This window comes from Prunus mume, linkage group LG1 (genome assembly GCF_029339155.1).
Source record: "Prunus mume cultivar Tortuosa linkage group LG1, ASM2933915v1, whole genome shotgun sequence".
Lineage (NCBI taxonomy): Eukaryota > Viridiplantae > Streptophyta > Magnoliopsida > Rosales > Rosaceae > Prunus > Prunus mume.
The window spans coordinates 6,286,070-6,307,203 of NC_142698.1; the positions used below are offsets into that span (position 1 = coordinate 6,286,070).

At 37.0% G+C, this 21,134-nt stretch overlaps 4 protein-coding genes across 7 annotated transcripts; 1 reads left to right on the top strand and 3 right to left on the bottom strand.

The window, feature by feature from the left end:
• The first annotated feature begins 291 nt into the window (after positions 1–291).
• LOC148920849 (large ribosomal subunit protein eL6-like) lies at positions 292–2,788 on the top strand. The gene is made up of 4 exons (XM_089051446.1): positions 292–660; positions 765–871; positions 1,776–1,957; positions 2,322–2,788. The coding sequence occupies exons 1-4, from the start codon at positions 404–406 to the stop codon at positions 2,475–2,477; spliced, it is 702 nt and encodes a 233-aa protein (XP_088907572.1). The 5' UTR covers positions 292–403; the 3' UTR covers positions 2,478–2,788.
• An 899-nt stretch (positions 2,789–3,687) lies between these two features.
• LOC103344153 (ABC transporter F family member 5-like) lies at positions 3,688–8,336 on the bottom strand. Its single transcript, XM_089042959.1, has 9 exons — positions 7,264–8,336; positions 6,520–6,861; positions 5,890–6,030; positions 5,604–5,783; positions 5,276–5,431; positions 4,922–5,023; positions 4,681–4,809; positions 4,116–4,220; positions 3,688–4,028 (listed from the first exon to the last, which is right to left on the bottom strand). The coding sequence occupies exons 1-9, from the start codon at positions 8,164–8,166 to the stop codon at positions 3,933–3,935; spliced, it is 2,154 nt and encodes a 717-aa protein (XP_088899085.1). The 5' UTR covers positions 8,167–8,336; the 3' UTR covers positions 3,688–3,932.
• A 2,584-nt stretch (positions 8,337–10,920) lies between these two features.
• On the bottom strand, positions 10,921–17,633 carry LOC103344249 (3-dehydrosphinganine reductase TSC10A-like). Of its 4 annotated transcripts, none has more exons than XM_089048140.1 (4): positions 17,491–17,633; positions 12,465–13,244; positions 12,065–12,355; positions 10,921–11,293 (listed from the first exon to the last, which is right to left on the bottom strand). In XM_089048140.1, the coding sequence occupies exons 2-4, from the start codon at positions 13,147–13,149 to the stop codon at positions 11,286–11,288; spliced, it is 984 nt and encodes a 327-aa protein (XP_088904266.1). In that variant the 5' UTR covers positions 13,150–13,244; positions 17,491–17,633; the 3' UTR covers positions 10,921–11,285. The 4 variants fall into 4 exon arrangements, with proteins under 4 accessions (XP_088904266.1, XP_088904325.1, XP_088904248.1 ...); XM_089048199.1 differs by lacking the exon at positions 17,491–17,633 and adding an exon at positions 13,530–14,337 and having other exon boundaries at positions 12,465–13,240; XM_089048122.1 differs by lacking the exon at positions 17,491–17,633 and adding an exon at positions 13,530–14,336.
• LOC103344151 (UBP1-associated protein 2B-like) lies at positions 16,448–19,121 on the bottom strand. Its single transcript, XM_089048078.1, is given in 3 exon segments — positions 16,448–16,764; positions 17,491–18,302; positions 18,305–19,121. Coding segments are annotated over 2 exon segments (1,494 nt in total). The 5' UTR covers positions 18,998–19,121; the 3' UTR covers positions 16,448–16,764; positions 17,491–17,501.
• Positions 19,122–21,134: the final 2,013 nt, after the last annotated feature.

The window sequence follows — 21,134 nt, forward strand, 5'->3', positions numbered from 1 at the left end:
AAAAAAGGAACAGGAAAACTGGACTCGTTGAGAAGGGAGGGAGAGAGTTTTTTGTTAAAATATTATTTTACTTTATTTTTATTTTAAATTCTTTAGAAGATTATAAAAGATTAAAAATTAAAGAATACGTATCGGGAGTATTATGATGTATCAAGAGTATTTTTAGAAGTTAAATATAGTGTACTTAATTAATTTTATATTTTGTTTAAAATATTCGGATGTACTTAATTAATTTTATATTTTTAATTAAAATATTAGATGTACTCAGCTAAGGTTTACTTAGCAGAAAAAGAATAATTTTTGGGTTCAACTTCAGTTACTCACCACGAGCTCCTGAGTCTGCACCTTTTTCTCTCTCTTTTGCAATTGGTAAGCCGTAGGTTTCAGAAAGAGAGTGGTGGCAATGGCGGCAAAAGCTAGACTTCCCAGAAATACTCGAAACCCAGATCTGATTCGTGGGGTGGGCAAGTTCTCCAGGTCCAAGATGTACCACAAGCGCGGCCTTTGGGCCATCAAGGCCAAAAACGGCGGTGTTTTTCCCCGCCATGACCCGAAGCCAACGGCTGAGACCGGGCCGGAAAAGGCCCCCAAGTTCTACCCTGCCGATGACGTCAAGAAGCTGCTCGTCAACAAGCGCAAGCTCAAGCCTACCAAGCTCAGGTTCTCTTATATTCCCTACTTTTAGTTTTTTGAAAGTAGAAAATGGGTTTAATTTGTTATTTATATATATACACGCATATTTTAAATTGGTTGTATTTTTGTAGGGCTAGTGTTACACCAGGTACGGTATTGATTATATTGGCGGGAAGGTTTAAGGGCAAGAGAGTTGTTTTTCTTAAGCAGCTTCCATCTGGGTTGCTTCTCGTTACTGGTGAGCGTCCATTTTCATTTTCAGTTCGTCCATTTCTGCATCTGTATTTGTGTTTTGGGTTGTTTTTGGTTTTAGTTGAAAGGTTGTGAAAGTTCATCAAAGGAGCCTTAGAATGTTTAGTTATTGTTGTTATTGGTTTTTTAATGTATTAAGGTAGGAATAGTGTATTTTCTTCGTGTCAAGTTTGCTCAACTTAATTTGAATTGTTACAATAGGTACATTTGAATTCTCTAAAACAAGTTGATTTGGACTTCAGATTATCTAATAACCACTACCCCGACTAGGTGGTTTAGTGGCAGCACTAGTAAAATTTTTGCAACAAAGAAGGTTCGTTCTTTCTTTAAAAAGTGGAAAACTATACCCTTCCCATGCACACTGTGCTTGTGAGATTGCTGCTCTCCCGTAAAGTAGATAGTTTGTAGGGTCATAGGTAGTTTGAGTGGGGTAGTACCATAGTTCAATAGGGTAGTCCGCACTAAACCCTAAACCCCAATTAGTGCCGTTGTGCGTGTTTCTTTTTTCACCTGAAATTTCACCAAAGATGGAATCATTCATGGAAAATAAAGTTTTATTGTTTATAAGGGGGATATTTTGGGGAAAGACAAAGGTGTGGAAGCTAAGGGAATCACTCTTCTGTACCAGCATATGTGATTGCATCAATTTACAAAATGTCACCAAATGTCTAATCACACAGTTACTTTAATGTGGATGTGTTTCTGCTTAAAAAATATGATCTCTGTTCCATTACAAGATTTTGTGAGTGTGCATACACTTTCAAATGTAGCTTCACTAGACCTGTTATAAAGGGCTGTTTAATTCTATACCTTTTTTGTTTTTTTTGTTTTCATAGGTACATTCAGGGAAGTGTATTTCTAACTTGAATGCTCGCTGTATGCCATTGCAGGGCCATTCAAAATTAATGGTGTTCCTTTGAGACGCTTGAACCAGTCCTATGTGATTGCCACTTCCACCAAGGTTGACATTTCTGGAGTGAATGTCGAGAAGTTTGATGACAAATACTTTGCAAAGCAAGTGGAGAAGAAGAAAAATAAGGGAGAGGGAGAATTTTTTGAGGCAGAGAAAGAGGTTAGTTTTATAATTTCTTCAGCAAATTTATATCTGTTATTGCTATTGTCTATATGGAGTTGTATTGTTGTACAATGTCGCAGTGCCATCAGTGTCTCTTAATTCTTTAATTTTGATCAGACATTCTATAATTTTTGGTCTCCCTTTTCATTGCATCTATCCACTCCTTTCAGTAAATAAAGTAACTTTTAATTCTTCATAGGACGTCATCTGCTTGCTACTGCTCGGATCCTTTTATTCTTGTTATGTTTAAGTTTTTTTATCCAGGGGTCTCCTAAATGTTAGAGAATAGTATCCATTAACATGCCAGATTCCGGTCGAATAATTTCTTGCTTGTATTAATATTTTCCCAACTGTATTGTAGGAAAAGAATGTGCTCCCACAAGAAAAGAAAGATGATCAGAAAAGTGTGGATGCCTCATTGATAAAGTCGATTGACGCCGTCCCAGACTTGAAGACATACTTAGCAGCGAGATTCTCTCTTAAGTCAGGCATGAAGCCTCACGAGCTTGTCTTTTAGATGATTATCTCGTTTTTATTACTTTTGAGGAGAGTTTTCTGAGCTTAGACTGCCTGTTTAAGATTTCTCAGCGGTTTTGTGTTTTCATTTTGTCGGCATATCCAACATGATGTATTTTATTTGTTTTAGAGTTGTACGGGTATATTCGTCTTTTACCTCACTCAGCTGTTTTCTTAAATAGATCATCACACTGTAGTGGTGCGAAATGTAAGTTTTTCTTTTGCTACTAGCGCAAAGAGTATGTTTTTTTATATCAAAGAATCCATGGACCGCATTATTGAGTTTTAATTAACTTTGATCAAATTCTCGCAGACCCTTGATCTCTTTTTGTTTTTTTGTGTTTGTGATTGGACTGTAGCTCGGAAAATTTGAACTCAAGACCTCGAACACGGAGATTGGGTGTCGTTAAATTAATTGATCATTGGCTCTCCTTTAAACATGATCTAACACAGAGAGTTGGTGGTTTATTTAGGTAGGCCTACTGTAGGGCTCAGTTTGATTAAGAGCAACTACACTCATTTGCCTTTTGTCATGGCAATGGGGTCAAGGGCAGCTACTATTCACGTGAATAGTGGTTGTCCTTGCAAGAAGGCATTTCCGTTTCCATCCGTTGTCATGGCAAAGGGCAATTACTATTCATTTTTTTGTTTTTTTTCACAAATTTTTTTACCTCAATAATTAATTTGAATAATATTTTCGGATAAGATTTTCGGATTCCTACGTGTCAATAATATTCATATCTCATAATTGGATAAAATTTTCAATTTCATATTTCATATAAATTTTTTTTAAAAAATTGGCTGGTAAAAAAATTCATTAATTTTTGGGTATTTTTTAAAAAAATTTCCGAATTTTTTCTAGTATTTTATTACAAAAAAATTGGCTGCCTTTGGATTGGAGGAAAAAAACCAATCGGAAAGCCCAGATGACGCCACATGGCAACAGAAAAAAAATCAAATGAGTGGGATGATGCCAGCCTGGCGTCAGCAATGACATCAGCCCAACCCTCAAGCTTGAGCTCGGGCTGAACTGGCCTGAGGGCCAGCCCGTCTTCGTGGGTCCCACTCCCAACCAGGTCTTGGGCTCCTTGCTAGAACGTCATTTTTTTTTCCCATCCCCCAGCCTTGGGCTCAGCTCACCAGTGGAGTTGCTCTAAGTGAAGAAGCAGGGTTGGAAGTGTGAATGTTCTAAAAGTCTAAACTCTAAACAGTAAAATCAAACCTGTTCTCATCCTTTTGCCATTATTAACAAAACGCAGAAGCTTCAGGTACATGATTCGTGTTGCAGCCTTGGTTCTAAATCAAAACCTGTAAATCTATTAACATATCAACTGTTATATATATTTTATATATATACATGAATAGCTGGGTCACAAAAGGCCGCTTCATCTCCTATTCCTAGAAGAAATAATATTAGTTTAATGTGGAAGATCTTCAATGATACTCAAAGGTTCACTTAATTCCATCTCTTGGCATTCTTTGTTCCTTTCGATTTTGCCTTTGCTTGCTGAAATGCCTGCATCTTTTGCTTCTTCCGAGCTTCCTTTTCAGCCTACAGAGGAAAACAAACGTAGTATCGGCTCAGAGTGCTGCACTGAAATATATGAATTTCCTCGTTTCATAATGGACAAAAGCTTACCTTAGACATCTTTGATTTGGCTTTCACTTTCGGAGCCTTTTCTTCAATCTCTGCCTCGCGCTCAAGCTCTCTTTCCCTGGCATCAAGATTCTTCTCTAGATAATACTGCAGGTCATAAAAGTTCAAGGTTAGAATCACTGATCAAATAAGCAACTGCATAATCAATTTAGTTTTTGAATAAACTCCAGACTCTCTAAATGGGATCACAACAGATCATTAAGTTTTCTGTCTGCGTAGATTAGAAATAAAAGAGGGATTAAGCAAACGGATCTATGTCACGGCATGATAATTCTACTTTGTTACTTGAATAATTAGGAAATTGATATGATGGTATCAAATCATCCTAGGAAGACAGTTAAGGGCATAACAATCTGCTAAGGGGGAGTCATCAATCTGAGTAAACTATCAAGTTAAATACTTCATGAATCATAATTTGGTTGAGGCTCAGCTGCAAGATGCTGAGATAATCTTCGACTTCAGCTCATTTCTTTTCGAAAATTATTAAGATAAATCCATAAATTACATCCTTTAATTCGGGTACAGTGAGGGTAGATAGAATGCTTACATTGTAATCGCCTGCATAATTTTGCAACTTGCGATCTTTAACTTCCACTACTCTATTAACTATTTGCTTTATGAAGTATCGGTCATGAGAAACTGTGATGACAGTGCCCTTGTACTCCGTTATTGCCTCCTGAAGTAGCAATTAGAGGCCATATTATTATAGGCAAAGTGATGCTCAGAAGCTGAAGTAATACAAAACATTCATTGTAGACAGAGAATGGAAAGAAAAATGTGAGATATACCTCAAGCATCTCTTTTGAAGGAATATCCAAGTGATTTGTTGGTTCATCCAGAACTAGCAGAGTCGATGGCTTTACCATGAACTTGCAAAAGGCAAGGCGTGCCTAACAAAAGTGAAAGACAAACTGTTAAACCATCATCTTGTTCAGCAATCAATCGATTTTTTCATGCCCTCCATTTGTTTTGGGATATTGACACATTTACTTCCATGTATAGTGCAGGCTATTCGTATATGTAAGCACAAAGTAGAATGAAGGAAAAACATAAAGAAATTTAAACCTTCACAAACATTATAGTTAATTCCTCGCTGGGAAGGAAAAGATATAGAGAAGACCATTGCAATCCTTTTAAATTACCTTCTCGCCACCACTCAAGAGGGAAACCTTTCTATCAAGCATATCAGATTTGAAATTACAACGCCCAAGGAGACCCTTTATATCATCAAGTCTCCAGTCCTCTGCAGCTTCTTCTACTGTCTCAAGCACTGTTTTATTTAAATCAAGTGCCTCAGCCTAAAAAATACATGAAATAGGTTAACACCAGCAATATTGCCAGGCAAAGCATACTGTAAAGAACAAAGAAACTTCGATAAAATGGAAAGAAAAATTTATGTGAGGAAATCTAGAAGCATGATGGTAGTAATTAAATCAAAGTACCATTATATAAATTATTATAGTAACGCACCTGATTTTGCTCAAAATAGTTTGGGAGGACATTATGCTCGCCAATCTCCACTTCACCTGCTATTGGCTTTTGTAAACCCATTATTAGTTTCAGCAAAGTACTCTTTCCACATCCATTTGGGCCAATAATGGCAATTTTCTCTCCCCTTTCAATTGTAAGATTTGCCCTGTTAAATAAGACCTGGTACAAAACACAGATTGACAAATATTAACTACTTGTCCCATTTCTCTTCAACAAAGTATAAAATTTGCAGATGAATAGTTTAAAAATACATATGTCAACCCACCTTGTCCTCAAAGCCGAATTCCAGATTCTTTATTGTTGCAACAAATCTTCCGCTTCGTCCCCGCTCAGGAAACCTGATCTTCATTTGTTTCCTCTGGAACGGCCTTTCAATTAGATCCTCTTCCTGAAGTTTCTCCAGCTTCTGTTGTTGGCAATAGACAGAATGTTAGATAAAGAATTGAAGTAGGCAGTAAAATGATTAAATATCATGCCATAGAGAGCAATACATACAAATATTTTAGGGACATCAAATAGATATAATCAACAATCATGTATGTTTAGCATTTCTATTGAGTATCATGATGAACAAGAAGCATTAGGTATCAAAAATTAAATAAAGAAAATTTTATGCAACATTTAGTTTGTTTGGCTAAACAACAATGATTGGATGAGACAGACTACAAGCCCACTGAACGAACAGTTTGAGAAATGCTTTGTTTTGGAATGAATATTTCTCACCACTCTTAAGTGTTCATGACTGAGAAAAGAAAATTAAAACAGCTAGGTTGTATTGTTGTTAAACAGAGAAAATGATGCAACAACAACTGATTGTCCAGGTTAGATTGGTGTATTTAGTTTCTTTTGGAATTGCACCTCAATTTATGTGCTAGTCTGGTAAATCTCAGCATACCTTTTCAGCGGAAGAAGCACGGCCGGAATTTGCTCCAGCACCCAACCTTTGTATCAAGTCTTTTGTCTGCTCAATTTCCTTCTGCTGCTTCTCCCAAGCAGCATTTTGAGTTTCAATCCATGCTGCCTTTGCAATAAAATACTCGGAGTAATTTCCATCATATGTCCTGGAGACACCCATATCAGTTTCCACTATTTTTGTACACAACTGATCAAGAAAAGCTCGATCATGAGATATGATAACCATTGGCACATCTTGCTGATTGAGATAATCCTCAAGCCACTCAATTGTGTCAAGGTCAAGGTGATTAGTCGGCTCATCCAAGAGTAGTAAATCCGGCTCCTGAAGATAAAACAGTCAGCTTACACATGCTATCCATATTACCATGTGAAAAGGGATAAACCACTAATGATTAGTCTGCTAACTTTTTGTGTTGTTTGTCAAATTCGCCTCACATAAACAAATATCATAAGTTGTATGAAACAGATATTTGTTGGAAACAGCATCTCGCTCTTCAGAAGTTTATGTTAGCAATTTCCTTATAAACTACTAATAAACAATTGCCCTGAAACCATTTTCTGCAATGACAAAAAGGGGAATAATAATGTCGTAGCAAGAATGAAAATCATGTAGAAAGATATCCACCCATACGTAAGAAAACTTGAAGCTATAATTCAGCTTCCTACACCAACATAGATAATTCAACACATAAAATACCCCTGATGAATAGGATAGTTAATATACCTGAAGTAAAATCTTTCCAAGTGACATTCTCATCTGCCAACCACTGCTAAATGAGGCCACCAATCTATCCGAATCCTCTGGAGCAAACCCAAGTTCAGGCATCAACTTATTAATCTTTGCATCAACCATATCCAAGTCAACTGCCTGTGCCCGATTCTGAAGCTTATCAAACTCATCCAAAAGCCTTCCCATCAACACCAAATCTTTTTCCGAATTCTCCAACGCCTTTTGAACCTTCTCCAACTTCTCTGCTATCTCCATCTCCTCCTTAAACGCACTCATAAACTCCTCCTTCACTGTCTTGCTCAACGAAACCTCGAATTCTTGACTCAAAAACGCAATTTTCATATTGGGTTTCGCCTTTATTACATTCCCAGAATCGGGTTCTTCTAAACCAGCAATAATTCTCATTTGGGTTGTTTTCCCTGCTCCATTTACACCTACCAATCCAACTTTGTCACCCTTTTTCACTTCCCAACTCACATCTTTCAATACAGTCACACCCTTATAGCTCTTCCTCACATTTTCAAGCTTAACACCAGAAGAAATACCTGAAGCTCCGGCATTTGAATTCTTTTTACCACGTTTATACTCAAATTCATTCTTAGAATTATCGGAAAACAAAGATTCAATATCGTTTTCGGCCGTAGTTTCGGCTACCGATGTTTCGACGGCCAAAGCCGATATCCGGGTTGGAATTTTAGCATTCGGCCTTCTGGGTTTGTATAAATTAGTGGTTTTGATAGAATTGGTGTTGTTACCTCTAGTTGATTGAGCAGCTATTCGAATTGAAACTGAGCAAAGCCGAGGTGGGAAAGCGGTCATTCGGGCATCGAAAGGGGCTGAACCAGTGAGGAAGCTCGAGCGGAGGTCAAGGCGGTGAAGCTTAGAAGTCAAATCCATGGCTGGGAAGTGAGAAAGCGGGGGAAATTTTTTTGGTGAGTGAGAGGCTTTGGAGAAGATAAGCACAAGTTTTGGTGGACATGAATTGGAGAAATATTAAGGTGTGAGAATGAAGTGAGAGAGAAAGAGGTAGAGGGCAGAGTGTTGAGTTTCTCTCTCGTTCCCTGTGAGAGAAACTCTCAGCCCACGAATACGAATATATTGGTGAAATGTGTGGACTTCAAAATACCCTCGTAAAAATAGTTAGAGAGAGACAGAGAATGGATAGAAAATTACACTACTTGTTTTCTGTTTTTATTCTAATTGTCTTTTTTTTTCCTTTCTGCTTCAAATCTTTTTCTATTTATCATTGTTTACGATATTGGAAAATGGTAGCCGAAGACGGTATATTTTATATTTTTTTGTTAGAAGTATATTCTATATTGTCAATGACAACCTTTTATATTTGTTAATCCCATTGAACTTTCTTTCTTATATTTGTGTTGTGATTGAACGGGTTTAGCTTAGTGAAAAAGAGCATTGATCTGCATCTTTATGAGAAACGTGTGTCCCTTTTGTAGTTTAGACTATTTTTTATATTAAAATAATAATAATTATCTTGACACGATAGTCATTGGTCTCAAATTTGAATCAAAAATCACCTCAGCACGATAATCAAACTAATCAAAATAAAAAATTAACGTCAAGATGACAAAAAAGAGTTAATAAAACGAAGCAAAGAATTAACGACTGAAAATTTTAGTAAAATCCTGTCCACGTTCAGAGAGAGTTTTCATATTTATTATATATGGAGAAAAGAAAAAAAACAAGAATAAAGACTCAAAATTTTAGTTCCAAATTCGAACCCGTACCGTATAGAAGTCAATGTCATCCATTGTACAGTTACCTCTGAAAATTAGAAGTAAAAGACATTCTGAATATTTTGTAGCCGCGAAAAATAAACATAACTAAAAAGACACGCTGCTACAATACGAGTTTCGTGGTGCAGATTCTGCAAGGAGATCCTCAGAAATTGATAACATATCCCTTCATCGAATGCCACGTGCTATGCATTGTGAGGGTATCCTCAAGCCACGTCCCCATAACATATTTTCATTCAACAACATTGGATGGGATGAAAGTTTTGCAGTCAAAAATCAACAACTAGCCTCACAATGAATGGAAAATGAATAGCAAGTGGAATAGTCACGTCACATAAATAAATCGTACACGCATAGCACTAGATAGCAAAACAGTACCATCCTAACTAATCACGATTTTACTTGGCATATTGTAATTGATCGAGGATAACTATCTCCATTTCGCACATGGCTCAAAATTTTCACTTTTAATGCATAATATCAATAAATATCATTTACAACTTATACCACGTAGTCGTACTCTAATACCACACTATAATACCTCCAATTACTGAGCCTACCTAGCCCATAATTTCATGGGAGATTCATTATTATATCTAATATAGAGGCTCTAATTATTTAAAAAAAACATATATGAAATAGACTTTAGAGCATCTCCAACCGATGTGTCAAAAGTGTCACATAGACATTTAACGGCTAGAAATAACATCTCACATCACTCCAACCGATTTGTCAAAGCTGATGTGGAATGAAGGCTGGAGGTTGAGATGTTATTTTTGACATCCCAAAAGCAAGATGTCAAATGAATATTTTATTATTTTTAAAGATAGTTGTTACTTTCATTTATTATTTTCATTTTTATATTTTTTTTCTTCTTTATCTTAAATGATTTGACTATTATAATAATTATTTATTTGACATATCGGGTGGAATATAAAACTGTGTAAATGTCAAATTGCCACATCAGCCATCAAATTTAAATGTGATGTTTGGTATTTGACATCTCCCTTGGAGATGCTCTTAGAAATACACCCAAAACTCATTTACAACATAGAGACTTTTAACTTTTTATAAATTACAAAACTGTTATTAATTTCTTAAAACAAGCCCAACTCTAAAACCTCATTTAAAAAAAAACCAAAAACATTTAATAAGGCATCAAAGTAATTTAATAATCAAAATTAAATCCAATAGGGCCAACTGACATTTATTGAATTTTTTTTTTTTTTTTTTTGTTTTTTGTTTATAGAAATTAAATGGTGTAATGTTTATTTATGTCATTAGTGCTAAGAATGGGTATATGACAAAATATCTCTAATTTCATCATTCTTCATTTCATTTCTTCTTCTTTTTTCTTTATACAAGCAATTATTAAAAGATAGAGGAATCACATACGGAACCACCAGGAGGGTTGAAATAAATGTTTCGTCTGAAAAAAAAAAATGTTGTGAACAATTTGAGCTACAAAAATCTTGTAGCCATTTCCTAGTCCTTTAATCAACAATCCACATGAAAATTACCAGATACTGTTTATATTCTTTCACTGATATTATACTTGGTAAGGACTAGAACGTTTCAAATTTGTATTTAATTCTTTTGAACATAGGTTTTAAAAAACAAACCCGAAATTCCCAAGCGTTTGATCCGAAGAATAATTTCACTACTGGTTTATATTTCAACAAACACTGTAAAACAATGTCCAAACCTAAATAACTTGTATGCCACTTTCTTCTCATCTTTGCGGGTGTAAGTGATGTAACTAAAATGGAAAGAGAACAAGTATTGGAAATACCTCTACTTATTCACGCAGTGCAAGTTGAGTTTTCAGATGCACCAGTATAGGTGAAGTTTTGAGTTTACTAAATATGCTTTTAGGATATTTACCGCAATGAAATTCTAATCCAGCAAATTATTTCATCAGAACATATTATTGAATTTATGTCGGGGGGAAAGAAGGCAAAACCTAATCTCAAGACTGATTTCAATTTCCTGTGCCTACAACTCCAGGTATCTATCAGAGTCAGCAATGAAGATTTAACATACCAAATGCCCTGGAACGACAACGGTCTTAATTTAAGGAAGACTGATGGAGGTAAAAAACAAGTTTCCTCAAGCAGTACCAAATACCAAATGCTAAGAGATGCTCGGTGCGAATTCGATAGCCAAAACCACCTTCTGTGAAGGTCGGTGACTCGAAGAACCAAAGTATCCCGCAACCAACAGCTGCAGTGTAAGAAGTGCCCTTACAATGCACCAAGTTCAGGCCCCTGAAATTAAAAATCATAGAAAAAGCAAGAACTGGTCAATTTTCAATCATAACAAAAAAAAAAAATGCAAGGAAATTAACACAGGAGAAAAGATCACATTTTCAGACTGTTACTTTACATTGGACGAAAAGGGGGCTCTAGATACAATGGGAAACCAGTACTAGAATTTCAATATTCTATGACAAAAATAGAAGATGCATGCAGGTAAATTTCACTTTGATCTCCTGCCATCTAACAGTGACAAGTCCCAAGTTCCCAACCATTTGAGGTCAGCTATATGAATCTCAGTTTTCTGTTCCATCAAATCGTCGACTATATTTTCATAAGTCATACAGAATTACATCTTTCAACTATCTGTGATTTTCCACCATGTTAATTTTAGTCTTCCGCTGCCCCCCCAACCACTGGCATCTATGTTGCTTACATCACTCTTTCTAACTGGTGCATCTATTCGTCTTTGTTATACTTGGTCCATATCAGAAACATGAAACCAGAACCATCAAGGAAATGATATTAATCTCTCTCTAACATATAGCTTGTCTTGTAATGCGAAGTTTGTGAAACACTAAGCATTATGATTAACTTAAATGCATGAAACATCTAACATCTGAAATACAAGAAAATATATAACCAGCAGCACCAATCATCAAACCCCGCAGTTTCGATTAAGTCAACATAATAACAACAAAGATTTTTTAAACATGTGCAGTAACATCAAACTGAACACTGAAAAACAGATCATTTCAACTGCTGATACGAAACAATACTCACTTTTGTTCTGTGCATGCCATGTGTGTATACCATTATACCAATTCCACTGGAAAAACAGAGCAACAAGACGAACCAAACCAGCAGCAACCACTTCAACAAATGCCATAACAAACGATCTCTGAGGAGACATCCCAGCAGTGGCAATAGACAGCAACGCCCCTTCAAGGTTACAAGGCACAATAAAAGCAGCAGACTTGATCCCCCCAAAAGCCTTCTTTGCAACTTCTTCAGCTTTCATCACCCCTGACGACTCAGCTATAATGCTAGTCAGTTGCGGCCGCTTTTTCGTCTCTACAAAAAGAAGTGAATATCAAAATCAGAGTGGATGAAACATCAAATCCAATTCAATCAAATCAAGCAAATCTCACATGGAAAGTAAACAACTTTATTCACATTTTACCTTCAGTGAGACCAGGGGTGTCTGTGTCCGGAGGGAATATAAGAGAAACATGAATATCATGAGATATCACCTCTTGTTGCAGAGCTTCGGCCAACCCACGAAGCCCAAACTTGCTCGCAGAGTAAGCTGTGTAGCCGTAGATACCAACTTGACCAGCTTGGGAAGACATGAGAGCAATCGACCGGGGCATACCATCTCCTTTCTTCATTTTGGGCAAAGCAGCTTTGATCATGTTGAAGCTGCCAATCAGATTTACGTCCACCATGAACTTCACCTCATCCAATCCCTGCTTCTCGAGTTCTTCAGGGACGAAGACCCCTTGGTTGACAATCAGCACATCAATGGGGCCTGCCTCCTCCACCGCTTTTGATACCGCATCGTAGTCACGAACGTCAGCAGAGAAGATCGACACGTCAATGCCTGTGGAGAGTTGGATGTAGTTCTTTGCTTCCTCGAGCTTGTCGATGGAGCGGGCGAGGATGGAGACTCGGGCACCCTCGGAGGCGGCGTGATGGGCCAATGCCAGCCCGATTCCGCTGGAACCTCCGGTGATGAACACGTGGCGGTTCTTGATTGGGATCTTGACAGGGCGGGGCCGGACTATGAGGTAGAGGATGAGAAGGAGAGCGAGTGGGGGCAGGAGGAGGAGGAGAAGGGCGAGGAAAGAGAGGTTGAAGTATGCCATTGACGGAGCTTTGAAAAGGTAGTGCAAATGAAGGCTGGTGATGTCTCAATCAAAGCTTCTGTAAAGTGCCTATCAATTGATATCCCCCCATCTATCTACACATAGAATAATTCAAATTAGAGAAAGTCATAACGAGAGTACAATTTTGAAAAAGAAAATTGAGCAACAATTGGATGGAAATCAACTTGGACAGAGGTTTTCATTCATTCAAATACAATTGACTTTGCATCCATGATGAATCAAATAAAAAATCTTTTGATTTTCCGCTGAAGAAGAAATAGAAGCAAGTAAACCCTAGATGGATGGATGATGGATCCATTAACTAAATCAATCCATGAGTAAAAATGAAAGTCGAAGGAGGGAGGGAGGCTATAAATTACCTTTTTAAACCCTAATCAATCGCCCTCAGTGTTGGGAAGCTACTAAGCTGAGAAAGGGAACCAAATAGTTGGGTGAGATGCACCAAGCATAACTTAACTGGTGTGATGAGAGAGAGAGAGAGAGAGAGAGAGAGAGGAGACGGCGACGGAGATGACGATTTGGGAGAGTTGTTCTGTTTTTGTCTGATCTGACGTGGACACAATAACACAGGTGTCTTCTTTCTATTGGCTTGGGATGCCATCTAAGTACTAACGATGTACCAGAGCCCTTTTTCATTTCCCCTTTGCTATGGCATGTAGTGAAAAACAATAAAAAAAAATTGTTATGACAGGCACTATCGCGTTAATAACACCATAGCACATGGGGTGAAAATGCTCTTAGTGTTGAGAAACCGAACCAAACCAAACTGACAAAATTACACCGGCCGCCGAATCAACGTCGTGGTAACTTGATTTAGCATAGGGAGGACCATGGAAGAATAAAAAAACATGTGAAACAGGCTAATAAATTAAGTAGTCGCCCATATGCATGTTTTCATGCAAAAACTTATCAATTCATTGTAATTGTAATCATTTGATATTAGACACATTAATAAAGTTCAATACTTCATTTGAATAATTAAATCTGGGAGGGTAGATTTGTTGGAATCCCTCTTTCTTAGATAAAAAGAAGAATAGAAAAGTATATTAGTTCATTTCAACAAATCTAAGGAAAAAATCACAATTAATAAGCTCATTCTAATTTTTTTTTTATCAACAAAATAACGCCTGAACTTTTGAAATCAAAGAATGAATTCCACTTCGTTAAATTGAAGCAGTTTTTTTTTTCTATTAAAAAAAACAGGCTATAAAAAACGCACGCAATTAAAACAAAGAGAATCGTTTTTTGTTTTTTGTTTTTTTTGAGAGATTTACTATTATACACAATATATGAGCACAAATTATAACAAAACCCTATATAAAATGAACTTTAGAAACACAAAAAAAAACTCTCTCAAATATTGTGTTTTGTTATAAATTACAAAACTGTCATCGATTTCTTAAAATAAGTCCAACCCCAAAACCTCATTTAAAAACCCAAAACACTCAATATAATATCAAAATAATTTAATAATCAAAATTAAATTCAATAAGACTAACTGTCATTTTTTTGAGTTTTTTTTGGATTTGTTTATAAAAATTAAATGATGTAGAATTTATCTAATCATTAGTGCTAAGAATAGGTAAATATCTTTTTCTTTCTTTTTTCCAGTTGAATGAACAGTTCGACAAGTGTTTTTTACTATAAAGAATGTAGTTAAATATTTTAAGAGAGACACATCCGGTAAAAGCATTTCCTAGGGCAATGTTAGCAAAGGCCATAATATTGAGACTAAATGCTTAAAATTATATCATAACAATCTTTTTTACTTTCACATCCAAAGGTAAGAATGCAACCAAAGTGAAACTACAAATATTTCAAAACTGCAGTGCACAACCTGATATTCTAATCATGTATGAAGCTCTTATCACAACTGTATAAAATTTTCAATGGACCAGCTTTCACTTCGTTCCAACTTCTAACATTCTAGCCCAGAATACAACCCTCCGACAAAATCCAGAACAGAAATATTCAATGGAGACAAGCCAAGACTCTAACAACGTTTGCACATTTAAGTAATAGTACTTGGGTGACCATTTGTTCAATACTGTGAGCAAAACCAACTCCCTGGATGTGACTTCTGGCATGTACAAGGGTTGCAGTCACTTGGGCACCGCTCATTCAAAACATCCACATCTGATCTTCACTCGCTAGGACAAGCACACAGATACATGATTACAAATCTTGCTTGAGAAAACGGCAACTATCGTCAAGTAGTTCCCATCTATCATATCCGAAGTTTTACTTTTACAGTGGATCCATGGATTGAACCTCCATTAGGTTCAACAACCAAGGATGAGATTGCAAGGCAGCTTTAGAAAGACCTTCGATAAGGAAGTTCAATTGACTTCTATATATGCAAGCAGAACATGAGTCCCTTGTTCTGCTGACCCAAAATTTATCAATGCAAAACTAGTGTTACTTAACAAAAAGACGCTAATTTCGGAAGTTCAGCTGTGTATCCCGACCATGCAAGAGTAATGAAGGAGAGGTAAGGGGTAGACCTGAGTAGAACTAATGAAAGAAAGGGAAGGGGGAAGGCACGGGATAGAGGATTGATCAACTCATCAACCCCATCATGACCTGAAGATTGCGAGTTCGAATCCTGTCCCAACCAGACCAAATCACTTTAAATATATTTTGAAACCAATGGTGCCGGACAAGCTTCTTTTAACCAAAAAATATACAGCAAAAAACAGCAATATCTTAAGTTCATTGTCTTACCTCCATTCCACGAAGCCTATAAATTATTTTGTGAGAACTATCAACATCCTGAAGTCAATGAACTTTGTTTCACTCATGGGTATTAAGATTATGATATTAGAGTTGGTAACTGAACATAAACACCAGCTCCACCACACCATTATTCTATATTCAGCTACAAGCTCTATACCCATGGCCAGATTACCAACTTTTATATTAAGAAGCATTTACTTGAAAACTGATCACAGCTCCTACTTCAAAACTCTAAAAAACCTAACAATAGATTTTCTATGGCCTCACAACCTGCATCACATTACCTGCCAAAAGGACTACAGTAAACAATAAGATCATGTTATCATCTAAAGCGAATCGTAAGAAGTCTGATGTTTCACACAAAAATATCATGACTCATAGGGCACCATTCAGTACCATTTAGAGCTGACAAAAACACAGTTTAGAAAGATCCATCAAATAAACTATAGATGATAAAATTGTGGTGTTAAATACAAGAAAATTATTCAAAACCAATAAAAAACAATAAAAGAGCATTAATAAACAAAGTTAACAATGAGCATTGCAGAAGAAAAACTACATTATAAAGTTCATTTAATCCATAGGATTGGGAATTTAAAAAGTATTTTTGTTCAACCTCGCGACTCCATAAAATACAGATAGGTTTATAAGAGAATTTCTCAAACTCTTGAGCTTTCAAACAAATAAAATTAAAAAAACTACAGTACTTTGAAGAAGGAAAAGACAGAAAAGGGAAGGAAAACAGAAATTTCATTTGACAGTTTTAAGATTCTGCTCTTTGTAGTAACCATCAGCTCCTTTTAAACTTCAGAAGAATCACCAGACCAGTACAAAAACACTGATGCACCTATTTGGGATCTGCACATTTAATAAAAAATTGTGAAAAATAATTTCAAAGAGATGAAAGGTTTAAAACCCAAAATCCCTTTAAAATGAATACAAGTTAAGACTTCAAAGTCGAAAGGTGAACTGGTCTCGACAGTTAATTTCTAAATGCAACAATGATATCAACTTGCTGCAAAAACATTAGATAATTCAAAATGCTTAAATTCAAGCATTTTGACAAGAAAGTATCCATCTTATGGAGCTGTACAAAATAAAGAAGCAATAATATTGAAAAAATTTAAAAATTCTAAAAGAATTGCTCAAAAGACCGCACACTCCCTTGATCAATTGAAAAGTCACTTATTCAGTTCTTGAAAATCAATCTAAATACCCAGCAAGCCAAAGTTTCTGTCATCTAAAACCAAAAGTCAATGTTTTTCACACAACAAATTATACCCCAGGCTTTTTCCTCGCAACGGAATCACCCCTGCATTGACAATAGATGGCATCTAAAACTTGAAAACCCTAATAGCCTTCAGTAACCTAGTAGATGAAAATGAATAGGATTCAACCAATGATGCTCTATTTCCTATTAGCCTATACAATTAAATCTTCTACACTCGTTCAATTAAACTTACTAAAGTACAAATAGTATTTGACTACCAAAAAGGGAATAGTATAAGAGTGACTTTGTGATCAGTTGTGGTGTGCATGTGAGAATAACTAAAATTACCAAGTAAAAGAGTGATTTTGTTATACCTCAGGGGCACCTAATGCCCCAAGTAAGGAGCGCCACCAGATTGCCCAACACCATGCTGCCCTCTTCCTGAACCACCTTGCCCTATCTGCGGGTTCGGGTAGCCACCTTGTATTGCACCTTGATTTCCATAGCTTCCCATCATTCCAGGGCTTATACTTGCCTGATTCGCATACCCACCCTGTATGGCATGTCCTGCACCAGGAACACCTGGGTTCACATTCGGAGCCGTTCCAAAAGTTCCCAAAAGGTTTGTCAGCCCCAAACCAGCCCCCTGAGTCGCAAACAATGCAGTCAGCGCCTGCCCAAGTGCGGGATTCAATGCCTGGGCGGCCGCAGCACCCTGGTTAAACCCAATCCCACCACTTGCTGGCGCCATCAAATGCCCCATTCCTGCCGCAGCTCCACCAACATAACCCGGATTATCATTCCTCTGAAACTTGGAATTATGGGATTTGTGGTGGTGCTGGTTCGGGTGCTGAGACTTGACCGGCTTTGGACCGTCAATAGCCTTCTGGCAATGCAAAATGTGGCCGTCAAAATTCTTGTGCGGCTCTTCCAATGCCCTCTTTGCACTCTCTGGCGACTTATACACAAACAAACAAAATCCTTTAGGCCTCCCAGTCATCTTATCAAGCCCCAGTGGCCCTTCCTCAATTTCTCCAAACCTAGAAAAGAACATCAGCAGCTTCTGGGGTTCCAAGTCAGCCCCAACATTGCTCACATAGATCTTCCTCTGCGTGTACTCCGACACTGTCTGTGACTGGGCCGCCTGGACCGCCACAGGCACAGCGGCAGCGGCACTCGGAGCCGGCCTGGGCCAATAGCCGCCAGCTGGCACGCAGTCATCCGATTGCCGATCTTCTTCTGCGGCTGCTTTAGGGCTTTTCGAGCCCCAGAACGAGTCTTGAAAAGAATGAAGCCATAACCCTTGGACTTACCAGAGACCTTATCGCACACAGCCTTGCAATCCTCAATCTCACCGTACTCCTTAAACACGCTGGTTAGGGTTTCGGCGTTGGTGTCCCATCCGAGCCCGTGGACGAAGATCTTGCGGTGGATCGGGTCCTCATCTGCAACCTTACGGATCCGATCAGATACGTCACCATGCGTATCGGCTGCTTCGCGGAGCAGGGCAATAAGCTGGTCCTTGCTGAAGGGTTCTAGAAGATTCTGGATCGGCTCGTCCTCGTCGGCACCGTCACCGGCCAGATCCGAAGCTGCCGACGTGGACGTCGTCGTCACGTTCTCGTTTTGCTTATACTCAACACCAGGTTCTTCTTCATCCTCGTCCTCTTCCTCTTCCTCTCCTTCATCTTCTTTGTCTTCTTCCGGTTCATCTTCCTCCTCTTCTTCTTCTTCAACTTCTTCCTCTTCTTCTTCTTCGACTACTTCCTCTGCTGGTTCGTTTTGGGGTTTGGGTTCCTCTTCTTCAACGACCGGTTGTTGTTTCTTGGAGGGCTCGGAGGACTCGGTGTTGTTGGCGTCGAGCTTTCGTTTTCTCCCCATTTTGTGGGTGGATGGAGGCGTCTCAGATAGAAAGATTGGGGATTTGGGGGTTAGGGTTTCTTTGGGGAGCTGGTGACGGCGCCCAAGTGGAAACACGGGTTACAGAGGAACTGGAGGAACACAAATAAATAGGGGAACCGAGAAATATAAAGGTAACAAGATCTTTCCACTCTATTAGGGTTTAGGGATATTTTGGTACTTTTATTGAAATAACTAAAGCCTGAAATTGTAAATTCCTTATTGCATTACTTGTGGGCCCGTTTGGTTCATGGAACGAATTTGAGAGAAACTATTTTCCATCATTTAAAGATGGAAAATGGAAGATTCATTTTCCACGTTTGGTAATGCTGGAAAAGTAATTGAGAGATATCACTTTATTTTATTTCTCATGTTCGTTTTAAGTAGGAATAGAAAACAAAGTTTGTATAAATTTTTAATTATACTCATATTAAATCAAATAAAAAAATGCATTTAATGATATATTGTAATTTTAAATTGTTAATGTATACAAAATAGTCATGAAAAATATTTATTTAATATTGACTCATTTTTCCAAACTTTCCCATGATGAAGGAAAACAAAACCCAAGTTAGGAGGATGACTTCACTTTTCCCTCTACTTTCTCATGGGTCAAACAATAATTTAGCATGCCTGGACTTACTAAACATGAGAAAGAAATTGATTTCTCATTCACAAGTCTCCTTTCCCATAAACCAAATGGGGCGGTAAAGAACATCTCCGATGTCAAATTGTCACATGGACATGAAATGATAAAAATTAAAAGTTAAAGTTGCTCCAACTGAATAGTCAAATTCTACATGAATTTGATGTCAAATATTCTTTTGTCATGGACCCATTGTCATTTACTCTATTTTCAAACTTTATGCATCATATGGCCTCATTTGCTTTTAAAAATATAATAAAATAATATGATATTTGACATTTTGGGTGGAATTCAATTTTTCCCAAAGTGTTAAATTGCTACATAAGCCATCAAATTCAAATTTAATATTTTGCAATTGACATCTCCCTTGGAGATGCTTTAAAATTTGTAATCCCCAATTCTAAAATAATCCTTTTGTAAAACACTTAGGAGTGTATCCAATTCAAACTTTTAATGACTTTATATAGTTTAAAGTATGGAGGTATTCAATTTAGATTTTTAAAGAGTTTATAAAAGTCTAGTGGTATTCAATTTGTGACTTTTAAAATGTATTTAAAAGTTTGGTGATATTTAGTTGTGAGTTTTAAAAAGTATTTACAAGTTTAGTGGTATCTAAAAAGCTTATTAAATGAATAACTTTTCCATACTTTTCAGGCTAATTGTTAATGGCAAAAGTCTTACCAATTTACTAGTGACTTTTATCAACTATATAAAAGTATTTAAGAATTTGTCAACTTTATAAAAGTCACTCACTTGATAAAAATCTTTACAAGTATGGATCCCCAACCCACACCCACCACCCCCCCCCCCCCTTTTTATTTAATAATTGCCAATGTCAAATATGACATTCCAAAATCGGAAAATTAAAATTTGCGGTGACCAAAATTAAAATCAAGCCAAACTCGAGTGACCAAAATTGTAATTAATCCAATATATGAAGAGGATTTAAGCACAAAATTGCAAATTAGATGAATGAGAATCTTGACTGCAATATGAGAATTAGAGAATTGGAGAGTTGTGAGGATCATTTGTGAGGAATGAGAAGGACATAAGGACTCATATTTATACACCTTGAAATGAATTGATGATCAAGTTTTAGACTTATTAGCTTCATTTCTTATAAAATTTATTAACGTTATTTCTTAGAGTTTTTTTTTATAGAGAAAATGACATTGACTTAATAACCTTTAACTATTGGGAATTCCGTTAACAAAACAAGTCCAATTGGGAATTCCGTCAGTTAAGATGCACGTGGTACGTGTGTGCAAGGGTTTTATTACACTTTGCCTCAACCCCTGAATCAAAACACCATTGTCGCACCCGATTTCTCCCCCAAAAAAAAAATTTAGGGTTCTGGAATTTGGGGAAAAGGCTGGTCAATTTCGAGGTATAAGGTTCAATATAATCCAATTGATGAAGATTTGATAGGCGAAGTCACGATTTGAAAGGGAATCATCAATTTCAGGTAGGAAT